Source organism: Sorex araneus, chromosome 8, assembly GCF_027595985.1.
Source record: "Sorex araneus isolate mSorAra2 chromosome 8, mSorAra2.pri, whole genome shotgun sequence".
In the NCBI taxonomy this organism is placed as follows: Eukaryota; Metazoa; Chordata; class Mammalia; order Eulipotyphla; family Soricidae; genus Sorex; species Sorex araneus.
In genome coordinates, this window is record NC_073309.1 from 51,645,292 (window position 1) to 51,656,710 (window position 11,419).

General features: G+C 58.3%; 1 protein-coding gene across 3 annotated transcripts; it reads left to right on the top strand.

The window, feature by feature from the left end:
• The first annotated feature begins 77 nt into the window (after positions 1 to 77).
• Positions 78 to 9,036, top strand: ZSWIM9 (zinc finger SWIM-type containing 9). Of its 3 annotated transcripts, none has more exons than XM_055146232.1 (4): positions 78 to 200; positions 1,318 to 1,602; positions 4,833 to 5,145; positions 6,287 to 9,036. In XM_055146232.1, exons 2-4 carry the CDS (start codon positions 1,328 to 1,330, stop codon positions 8,441 to 8,443), a joined length of 2,745 nt encoding a protein of 914 aa, XP_055002207.1. In that variant the 5' UTR covers positions 78 to 200; positions 1,318 to 1,327; the 3' UTR covers positions 8,444 to 9,036. The 3 variants fall into 3 exon arrangements, with proteins under 3 accessions (XP_055002207.1, XP_055002208.1, XP_004619770.2); XM_055146233.1 differs by having other exon boundaries at positions 106 to 204; XM_004619713.3 differs by lacking the exon at positions 78 to 200 and adding an exon at positions 755 to 913.
• Positions 9,037 to 11,419: the final 2,383 nt, after the last annotated feature.

Sequence of the window (11,419 nt, forward strand, 5' to 3'; positions counted from 1 at the left end):
GCCGGGAAACGGCCCGCGCTCTCCTTCGCGGGGCTGGAGCGGCCGCGGCGGCGGCCTCAGGGGGCGGGGCGGGGGAAGCGGCTGCGGCGCGAGGCACGGCGGGAAGAGAGGCGGGAGGCCGCGCGGGGCATCCCGGGAGCAAGGGCCGGGCCGGGCCGCGGCGCGGGGCATTGTGGGAGGTGGACGCCGCTCCGGGGCGGGTAGGTGAGTGGGGAGGGGCGGGAAGGGTGCACATCTGGGGGAGGGGAGAGGCAACAGCTGGCTGGGACGGCGGCGATGGGAGGGGCTGCGACGGGCGGGGCCGAGAGGGGTTGGGGAGGTGGGAGGGGGCTGGGAGGGGCTGCACGAGGCCGGGAAGGCGCAGCAGGACGTGGGAGTGCCGGTGGGGTGGTGAGGCCCATTCGAGAACCAGAGGGGCATGACGAGGACGAGTGCGCACATCTGGGGACGATGGTGACTAGCTAGGAAGGGGCTGCCGCGGCACCTGGGGCTGCATGCCGGCAGGAGAGGACCGTAGATTATTTGGTGACACTTGTGAAAATTGGCCACTAGGATGCACACCTGTAGGCAAAGGGTTGGCGCTGGGCGAGAAGAGCAGCTCCGGGTACTAGAGTGCCTCTGAGAAGCAGGGGCCGTGGCACGACTGGGGTCACACCTGGGGGCAGGATAGCCCCTGTAGGCTGCAGACACATTTAGGGGGGAAGTTAGCCGCAGGTGGCAAAGGCTGTGGTGGGGGACAGGGCGTTCGTGATGGGGTTGGGGCGGGAGGTGTTCAGGAAATGAAACCTTTTGAGAAGGGAGCCCTGCTGGCTGGTCAGCTGAAGCCCACGGAGGAGGCAGCGGGCCCGGGAGGAGGGCAGGGCTGGGAGTGGAGAACACACATCTGAGCTCGAGTTCACCGCTGAGCTTAAGGGTAATACTGGGGAGCCGCGCCCCATGGGGCTGGGGAGACCTTGGGGCGCCAGGGATCCAACCCAGAGTCTGGCACGTGCCCGCATGTGTTCCACGGCTTAAGCTACATCCCGAAAATTAGGGCCATATTTGGAGTATATGGCGGTGGAGGGGAGGGTGCTTCCCACTGCCTAGGGCTTATCTGGCATTGGCGGGGAGCAGAATTGGAATGACAGGTCAGGATGGCGAGCTCCAGAGGTCCCAAGAATAACCAGGAGCTGAGAGGAGCCCCAAGATGCGGTTCCTACGGTGTGTCCCGCGGGATCCCCGCGAGAGAGCGGCGCCCAGCACCCGAGAGACGCCGGTAGTGCCGTGACTTGGGAGGGGGGACGCGTCAGCGTCAGCCCCCTTCCCTCTCCCTCCCAGGCGCCCCAGGATGGAGCCACCGGAGCCCCCGGCCTGCACGGTGGCGGGGCAGGAGGAGCAAGAGCTGCGGGAGCGGGCCTTCTTCTCGTGGGCCGAGTTCAGCCGCTTCTTCGACGCCTGGTGCCAGCAGCGCCTGGCGCTCTTCTTCGTCAAGAGCTCCATGCACCTGGCTCGCTGCCGCTGGGCCAGCGCGCCGCCGCTCTACACGCTCATCGACGTGCTCAAGTACAGCTACGTGCGGCTCGTGTGCAAGGACGTGCGCGCACCCAGCCGGCCAGCAGTAGGGTGCGTGAGCCCGGCCAGGTCCTGGGGGCGTGGGGGACGCTGGGGAGGGACGCCAAGGTGGGGGCCGAGAGCACCCCGACACGGAGACCGGGAGGGAGACACTCCGACCTGGCTTTTAGGTTCCAAAGAGACCAAGAGGATGCAGACAGGTTGATACTGGGGGATTCGAAATACCAAGAATCCCAGGGACTTAAGGCAGAGAAGCAGGGGGGAAGCAGGTCCTGCGCCCGCACAAGCTGAGCTGCAGAAATGGCCCGGGATAAAGAAGAAATCCATGGGGCTGGAGCGATAGCTGGGTAGGGTGTTTGCCTTGCAGGCGGCCTACCCGGGTTCAATTCCTAGCATCCCTTATGATGCCCCGAGCACCGCCAGAAGTGATTCCTGAGTGCATGAGCCAGGAGTAACCCCTGTGCATTGCCAGCCGTGACCCAAAAAGAAAAAAAAAAAAAAGAAGAAGAAATCCAGGGGGCGGAGCCATAGTCCAGCGTGGAGGGCGCTTGCCTCTCACACAGCTGACCCGGGGTTCTGTCTCCGGCTTCCCAAATGGTCCCCCTTGCACCACCAGGACTGCACCATCAGGACTGATTCCTGATTACAGAGCCAGGAGTAATTGCCTGGTGTGGCCCCCAAAGCAAAAACAAGTAAAAACTATAAAGGAAAGATATAACCAGGGATAAAGAAATCCAGCAGCTGAAAGATAGTACAGCCAGTAGGGTGCATGGCCTTGCACACAGCCAACCCAGGTTCAATACCTGGCCCTGACTTCTGAGCACTACTGGGTGTGGCCTAAGGACAAAAACAATCCACTCAGTATATCCAGTGGTCATGGACTTTTCCTGAGTGAGGAGAGGTTTGGTGATATATTCCCTACCTTTCTGGAACTCTCAGACTGGCTTGTTTAGACTTGGATTAAGGAGCTCACCAAGCAGTCCCTCCAACTGTAATGCTACAAGTGGGGGGGGGGGGCAGAGCATGGCCCTGGGGTCGACCTGATCCCTGTGTGGACAGGGCTGTGGTCCCTGGCTGGGGACCCGCAGAGTAGGGTTGTCGAGTGGGGTTACAGTGAGGGACCCAGGTCTGCCAGGAGGTCCACATCTAACATGGGTGGACTTGAGCTCGGCACTGGTGTCTCCTTGAACAAAATATGATTCCAAGCAGCGAGCTCAGAGCCACTGCTTAGAGCTGTCCTGAGTGTTTGAACCCACAGCCAGATGTGGGGCTTCTCAGAGTCTCATAGAGGAGACAAAGAACAAAAACAAAAACACAAGAAAGGAAAAAATATCCCAAGGTGGGGGGGTGGGGGTGGAGCCTTAGTGCTCAGTTGGTAGGGCACTTGTCTTGCACGCAGCTGACCAGGATTCAGTTCCTGGCATTCCACATGGTCCCTCAAGCCGTACCAGGAGTAATCCCTGAGCATGGAGCCAGGAGTAAGCCTGAGGATCACTGGGTGTGGCCTAAAACAAAAAGGCATGTTCTCACCTCCTGAGAGCTCCCAGGGTGGTTCTGGAGGGCTTCCTGGAAGAGGAACATCTTAAAGGGTTTTGTTCATATGTGTATGAGGGTGCTATATCTGGCATCTAGTGTCTGGGATCCAGGAGTTCTTAACTACCTGCCAGGCCCTGGATAGTATGGGTTTACTCCTGGAGTGCTGGCAGTAACTAGGATTTGGCTGGTACTGGGAAGGGGGTGCTGGCATTGCCAGGGATCAAGTTTAGAGCCTTGTGCTCCCTCCTTTTAGCTCTCTCTTCCTTTTATTTTTATTTTGTTTTCTAGCAACTGCCTTCACTTTATGTTGGCTTCTAGAGCCCTGGCTCTAATGATCCCATGTTGCTGCCTGTTGTTTTTTGTTTGTTTGTCTACTTGCTTGCTTGCTTGCTTGCTTTTGAATTTTCCAACAAAGGTTGGTAAATTAGACCCTGGAGCCAAATCTAACCTGCAGCCCATTTTTGTAAATAAATTTTTATTGGAACGCAGCCACGCCCATTAACTTGCATGTGTGTCTCCGTGACCTTGTTAAAAGCCTAGTGCTTCTTCAGAAAAATCATTCTTGAGTATGCAGTGATGAATTTTCCCAAAGCAATACTGGACCCCACAAGCAAGAGAGGAGCAGGTCCAAGTGCCAGGAGGATGCCATCCCCCACCCCCCACCATATGGTTCCCATGGGTGAGCGATGTTAGGTTAAATGCTCCATCTCAACAACAGAGGTGACTGCCTATTATGGAACTTACTAGAAAGAGGAACCACTTGGATGGGCTTCATTTGTGCCTGGCTGGTTCTTCACCAATGCCTTGCTGATGCTAATTGTAGGTGAATATTTTCTTTGGTGAATAATCTCACAACTATTCTCCAGGCATTGAGGTGTTTCTGGCAACACTTCCTTCCATTGTTTTTCCCTTGATGGCTAATGTGTTTAAGCACTTTATTTTGGGCAGGGGGGTTAGGGAGTGAGGGGTTGTACCGCATCCAGCTGTGCTCATGAATCACTCCTTGGTAGGGCTTGGGGGGACCATGTGTGGTGCCAGGGATCAAACCTGGGTCAGTTGCAAAGCAAGGCTCCGGGCCAGTCTCCACCTGTGATGTGTTTTTTGCTGAATTGTAATATTCTGAATTTTATTCAGAATCAGAATATTGCTGAGCCCAGGAGACTTTGAAATATTATCTTTCCAAAAACAGGGGCCAGCCTAAGCAAACATTCACTTAGGGTGGGGTGAGAGTGAATAAGAATCAGAGCAGACCTGGGGAAGGGGAGGTTCACACTTTCCAGATTGTGTTTTCTAGAGCTTTCCACCCATCAGCCCTTCATGCTCAGCACAAATCTAGGAGAAAGGTATTAGGGGTGTGACTTCCCTCTTATCTAGGGGGAAACTGAGGCCACCAGAGTCAATACTGCCAGCATTTTTTCCTTGCCTCTACTGGAAACAAAACCTAATTTAAATAACAATCATGGGGCTTTAGGGGCTACAACTGGCAGTGCTCGGGGCTTGCTCCTGGCTCTGTGCTCAGGTGGAGCTCAGGGGCTCCTATGGCACTGTGCTATCTCCCACCCCTTCACCAACTGGAAAGAAAGAGGGCTGGGCAGAAACCAGGAACACGCGCTTTGCATGTGTTTGAGTTCCACACACACAACCCAGTACCCCACTGCCCCAAATTTAAAAATTAACGCAAGCAGTAAAAGCAAGAGGGCATGCAGAAGAGGGCCATGTAACCGGCTGTGGTCCTGTCCCCGCAGGCCTTCCCAGGCCGGCTGCCCGGCCTTCATCATTGTCAAGCTGAGCCCGCTTCGGGACCGCCTGGTGGTGACTGAGTGCCAGCTGACCCACTCGCACCCCGCCTGCCCACTCGAGTTCGCCTACTACTTCCGGCCGGGCCACCTGCTGGCCAACGCCTGCCTGCCGGTGCGTACCACCAACCGGATCTCCAAGCAGTTCGTGGCCCCCGCCGACGTGCGCCGTCTGCTGTCCTCCTGCAAGGGCCGAGACCACGGCGTCCTCGATGCGCTGCACGTGCTCGAAGGGCTCTTCCGCACCGACCCGGAGGCCAAGGTGGGGTCTGGGGAGAGGCACGGCGAGGGACTCCCGGGCCATTCATTCATTCCTTTATTCATTCGTTCATTGACGCTTCCCAGCACGCTCGCGGCTGTGCAGGCTGGTGTGTAATGTGCAGCCTCCGGCGAGACCCGCGCCCCCTAGCGGCGCTGCGGTGCAGTAGCACCTTTGGGGGGCCAGCTCTAATTTGGAGACGCGCCCAGTATGGGTGGCCCCTAAGCGCTGAGGCACTGAACTGCAAGTGCGTATTTTATTGCCGCAAATTGGCATTTCAGCAGCAGCTTTTATAGCTGTTGGCCGCCTTGCAGAGACCCCGATTGGAACTCTGGCAATTGTAGAGGGAGCCACCACATCCCATGGTCTTGTAAGGGGCCTGAGTACTGCGGGAGAGCATTTGCTTTGCATGAGGTCCACCTGGGTTTGATCCTGGGCATCCCATATGGTCCCCTGAGCTGTGATTCCTGAATGCAGAACCGGGAGTAAACCCTGAGCACCGCCGGTTATGACCCAAAAATCAGGGGTCATTAGGGCCTTAGAAGCCAACATGAAGTGAAGGCAGTTGCTAGAAAACAAAACAAAAATAAAAATAAAAGGCAGAGAGAGCTGAAGGAAGGGGCACAAGGCTCTAAATTCAATTCCTGGCATTGCCAGCACCCCACCTCCCAGTACCAGCAGAATCCTGGTTACTGCCAGCACCCCAGATCTGAGCACTGAGCTATCCAGGCAGAGAATAAGTAACTGGTCTTGCCTTTGGCCCACCAGAGGTCGCCTGACCCCTGCCACGAGGAAGCGCTAAGCATAGCTGGGTTAACTCCCCCCCCCACACACACACACACATACAATGAATGTATGAGTTGGGTGGGTGGGTGGATGGATGGGTAGGTGGGTGCATGAGTGGGTAGGTGGTGGATGGATGAGTAGGTGGGTGGGTAGATGAATGAGTGGGTGGGTGGGTAGATTGGTTGGATAGATGAATAGGCTGGTAGGTGGGTTGAATGGATGGATTGATTGGAAGGGTGATGAGTGGGTGGGTTGGCTAGCTGGATGGGTAGGTAGATGGATGGGTTGAATGGGTGGGCAGGTAGACGCGGAAAGGATGAAACTCTCGCCTTGCCTCCCGTTCCTTACCGGCCTGCAGGTGAAGCTGGTGTTCGTGGAGGATCAGGCGGTTGTAGAGACGGTGTTCTTCCTGACGTCGCGCACCCGGGCGCTGCTGCGGCGCTTTCCACGCATGCTGCTGGTGGACCGGCTGCCAGGGCTGCAAGGCGCGCTGGACCTGCTGGCCGTGCTGTGCGTGGACAGCGCGGGCCGCGCGCGCCAGGCGGCCTGCTGCGTGGCACGCCCGGGTACGCCCAGCCTGCTTCGCTTCGCGCTGGCCTCCCTGCTGCAGAGCGCGCCCGACGTCAAGGGCCGCGTGCGCTGCCTGACGGCAGGGCCCGAGGTGGCGGCGCAGTTGCCCGCCGTGCGCCAGCTGCTGCCCGGCGCGCGCGTACAGATCTGCCGCGCGCAGGGTCTGGAGACGCTGTTCAGCAAGGCGCAGGAGCTGGGCGGCGCGGGCCGCGAGGACCCTGGGCTGTGGCCGCGCCTGTGTCGTCTGGCCGGCGCCGCATCGCCGGCCGCCTACGCTGAGGCCCTGAGCGAGCTGCGCGCTCACGGCCCTGCCGCCTTCGTCGACTACTTCGAGCGTAACTGGGCGCCCCGCCGGGACATGTGGGTGCGTTTCCGTGCCTTCGAGGCGGCCCGAGACCTGGATGCTTGCGCCCTTGTGCGCAGCCACCGCAGGCGCCTGCTGCGCCGCCTGAGTCCATCGCGGGGCGTGGCGCAGTGCCTCCGCGACCTGGTGGCCATGCAGTGGACCGATGCGGCTGGCGAGGTGCCCGACAGCCCCGAGGGGACAGCTCCTTGGTCGGAGGGTGGGCCCGGGAGAGGCGCCCAGCTGGACCAGGATAGCGCCAAGAGCTTGGAAGCAGGGACCTGGGGAGAGGCCTCCAAAGAAGGAAGTCTTTGGCGAGGGCCCCCATTGGAGAAGGAGTGGGCCAGAGGTCTGGAGAGTCGAGAGCGGACAGGAGATCGGCTAGAAAGTGACCACGAGAGGGGCTGGCCCCTCCGAGATTGCAGAGGGGGTGCAGTAGAGTCCCCGAAGGCGCGGGCGCTGCAAGGGCGCCCCTGGATTGCCGGCCAGCAGGAGATCTTAACCTCGACAGCGCCCGAGATCAGAGACTGGAGGGGGCTCCCGTGGGAGGGAGAGAACGAGTGGAGCAGCGGGGACTGGGCGATGTGGAGGGGCGGACCCCAGCTGGAGGCACAGGCGCTGAGGGCAGCCGACCCGTTTGCGGTGAGGACCGCGCCCTCCGAGGAACGCAGGACGCGGGGCTTGGAGGCCGCAGAGCGGAAGGGAGCTGCAGCCGATGGCCAGAGGCCCGGGGGTGTTGGGGGGACCTCCTGGCCCGGCCTCCCGACGACACTCGAGGAAAGGGCCAGTGGACTGAGTGCCCGGGACTTGCCGGCGCTGCAGCTAGAGGCCGGGCAGGGCCGGGGGCTGGAGACCGGACTCTGGCTAGGGCGCCCCCTGGCCCCGAGCCCGGAACTGGTGCCCGAGAACGGAGACCTGCGGGCCTCCCGCTGGAGAGAGGAGAGACAGGCAGTGGCAGAGACTGGAGAAGAGAGAGGAGTGAAGTTGGGGTTCCCAAGGAGAGACCCGGAGGAGGTGGTGCTGGTACAGCTGGGGGACGCACGGGGCACCGGCCTGGAGAATGGGGACACACGGGCAGCCCAGCCTGGAGACCCCCGGAGCAGAGGCGGGCCCGAGGCAGATGCGGGAGTGGGGTGCAGCGCCCTGGTGGGGAGTGTGTTCGAAGGGGAGCAGGAGTGGGCTGTCACCGGAGGGATCCACGTAGCCACAGGGCTGCACCCACAGGACACGGGGGAGAGGGAGAGCCCCCAGGGATACCAGCGCCTGCCAGGGCCCCCAGAGGAGCAGGGGCCCGACTGGGAGCCACTGGCCAAGTTTAGGGCGGCCTGCGGGCCTGAGCTGGCAGAGCTGGTGGCCGAGGAGTTGGCCTTTGCTCGGCGCCATGGCACGAGGGGCTTCCGCTGGACCGGAGCCGGCTTTGCCCTGCAGGACGGCACCTCAGACTTCGTCCTGGACCGCGCGCTGACTCGCTGCAGCTGCTCCATCCACGCAGCCCGCCGCCTCCCCTGCCGACACGTCTTTGCTGCGCGCCTGCTCACAGGGGCCGCCTTGTTCCACATGGACCTGCTCAGGGACTGCTGGGGGCAAGTCCCAGAGCCCTGAACCCTGGGGACCTGCCAACCTGCCACCCTCCTCCAGGAGGGGAGTCTCTGATCCCAAAGATAACAGGGCTGGGGTCCCTCCCGGCAGCACCCCCCACCCAGACCCCCCAGCCCTTCAGCTTAACTGCTCGCCTTTGGGGGGGTTTCTAGGGTGGGGGGAGCCGCTCACACGTGTCATGAGCGGTGGAGACAGGGTCGGGCGGAAGCCGCAGCTGCAGAGAGTACTCGGCCTGGATGTGGCCACGCCTGGACAGTTTGGGAGCAAGAAAGAGAGACCCAAAGAGGGAGAGGGAGGGGAGCAAAGGGGAACAGGACAGAGGGAGGGGCACGGTGAGAATGGCCACAGTAAGTGAAGGGGCACACAGCCCAGAGCCAGGGCGGGGGTCCCAGGACGGGGAGGAAATGGAGAGAGAAGTTTGGGGTTTTCTCCAAGGCTTGGAACTTTTGATTCCCTGTGCCTCATTCCTTGACAAAGAGTTCCCTCCCCCGCTCTAGCCACCCGCTGCCACCGCAGGCCAGCTGGACACTCCCAGTGGGGCGGGCAGCCACCTGATCTTTACTCTTGGAGATTGGAATAAAAACGCGCTATTTTGGTCTCTGTGCCGAGTTCTTGGTTTTCCAGGTTGAAACAGCTCATGTTCCTCCTCCCTTCGGCCGTGTGGGCCTGGAGAGTGGACAGTGAGACCATCACCAGCAGCCCAGGCCACCAGCTCCCTTGAACTGACCAAATAGATAAGGGGCAAGTGTGCCTCTCCCAGACTTTTACCCTCTAGTGGCCAGTCTGAGTCCATTGAGGCCACGTGCCAGGGAGGAGTTTCAAAGAGACATGAGGGCTGGAAGGTGGCACCAGTTTTGCATTTGGCGGCACCAGCGGCGACCCTGGTTCGATCTTCAATCCCTGGACACCTCATGTGGTGCCTTGAGCACCACCAGGGGATGCTACTGAGCACAGCCAGGATTTGCCCCAGACCACCCGAGTGCCTGGGACAGGGAAGGTTTTCAGCCCCAGGAAGCAGCCAGCCTAGACCTGGCAAAGCACCTTGGAGAGGCTGCAGTTGACCCCTCACTGCAGGGGCAAGAAGTGCAGGTCACAGAAGTTCAGCACTTCTCAAACAATGTGGATAAGAGGCACCAGTGCCACACTTTAGAGTTGGAGTCGGTAGGAACGTTCTAGAATGTTCCCTCCATGCAATCCTAGAATGCTCCGTGGGGATGCCGTGGTCACTAGAGTGGTGACTAGGGAGGCCCAGAGCAAAGTTGAAGGGCAGCAGGCACTCTGTGGGGCTGTGGCATGCAGAGCCCATCATCGGCAGCGTTATGAACCCCGGTGCCTAAAATATTTTAAAACCCAAACCAGGGGGGCTCCCGGGCAAAGCACTGGCGGCACTCAGCCCGCTGAGACTTGTAGTGTTTTGGTGCAGACACAAGTGGCCCATGAGTGAGCTGGATGGGGTGGGACTGGGTTCCAACGGAGTGGTCGCCATAGCGACGAGGCAGCAGGACAAAGCACAGCCCCTCCAGGCTTTGTGTCATTTTCAGTCTTTTCTCTTTCCTAACTCAGGGCTCTCTCGGAACTAAGCGCTGGAGGGACAAAACATGTGTGCATGTGTGCATACATGTGTGTGTGTGTGTGCAAGTGCATCAGTGTGTGTGTGTGAGAGAGAGAGAGTATGCATGTGTGTGAGCATGCATGTACGTGCCTGTTTGCCTCTAGCAACATTCTGAGCCTGCGTCTCTGCAGAAAACTGTCAACTGTGAATTCAGGTATGGGTGCGTTCAGTGGCCAAGAACCATTCCCCCAGCAAGCAGAAAACAAAGGAAGGGACGGGGTCACAGGCTGGTTGGTAATCAGTGATGACCATTTATTCAAGTCTCACAGCATTAGTTATATAGAAATAAGAAAGGGTGGGGGGGTACACGTAGGTGGGGTTGAACATTATCATAACAATAAAAAGATGTAAAGCCCCACCTTTGGGGGAACTTCTTCTAAGAGATTAACTCAAGGACAAAATCTGATCTGGGATTCAGCACTCTAGATTACTAGGAGATCTGCTCAAGGGCAGGATTTCAACAAGGGTATATTGCTTTCTCCTTTCCATAGCTAGTAATCCATTTATTTCTAGTTATTTTGTATGACCACAGTAAGAGATATATTAAGTTTAAGGGGTGGCTCTTCCTGGGGGCATCTCACTCTACATCCCAGACTATAGTACTCAGGCCAGGTCAGTCTTTCCTAACCCCAACAGGGTCCTTATTCAGTTACTCTTTGGGGGGTCATGACAGAGATTTTCACATGACTGTGCTCTTAACTTATTATACTTATAGCACTTAGCCCCTCTCTTTTCGATGCCAGGGTAGTTTATGGCTTGCCCGGGCTCCACCCAAGTCCCTCACCTGGACCCTCTTTTGGGGATGTTAGGAACTAAGGGCAACTGAGGCTTAAGTCAGTCTCTGGAATTTTAAAGTCTCTGGAATTTGGCCGTGTAATCCCATCAACGGCCAACATCCAGAGACTATAAAGCCAAGCTCCCAGAAGAGCAATGAAGAGTCTCTTGCCCCCGCACCTGGCTGTCTTCACGGGGGCCCCTCAGAGGGAACGGGTTGCATTTCCCTCCCTGCCCCGAACAGAGCCTCGACTGTTGAAGACCTCCAGAACCCAGCCACAGCCATGTTCAAGGCCTCTCTCCACACGTTCGGACGAGCCTCACGCATGAAGGAACTGGCAGAGGAGCCCAGGTGTGCTAAGGACATAAAGGAAAGAGAAAAGCAACATTTCACTTACATATACAAAATCTTGAGTCCTCAGAAGAATTTGACTTTAAAAGTCACAGAGTCTGATTTGGGGATGTAGTGTTAACTGATAGGGGAAGAAGAGCACAAAGGAGAGGTTAAAGATAAACACAGAGGATTGGGAGTTCCTGATGGAATTAGTGTGCCTCGGGAGCACTGTGATGGGAGTAACTCAATAAACCTAAGC

Bases quoted from the DNA above. Each gene is read 5' to 3' on its own strand.
- ZSWIM9 (XM_055146232.1), top strand. From the start codon at position 1,328: ATGGAGCCACCGGAGCCCCCGGCCTGCACGGTGGCGGGGCAGGAGGAG. The intron at 1,603-4,832 runs GTGCGTGAGCCC...CTGTCCCCGCAG, and splicing joins CCCAGCCGGCCAGCAGTAGG to GCCTTCCCAGGCCGGCTGCC. The intron at 5,146-6,286 runs GTGGGGTCTGGG...ACCGGCCTGCAG, and splicing joins GCACCGACCCGGAGGCCAAG to GTGAAGCTGGTGTTCGTGGA.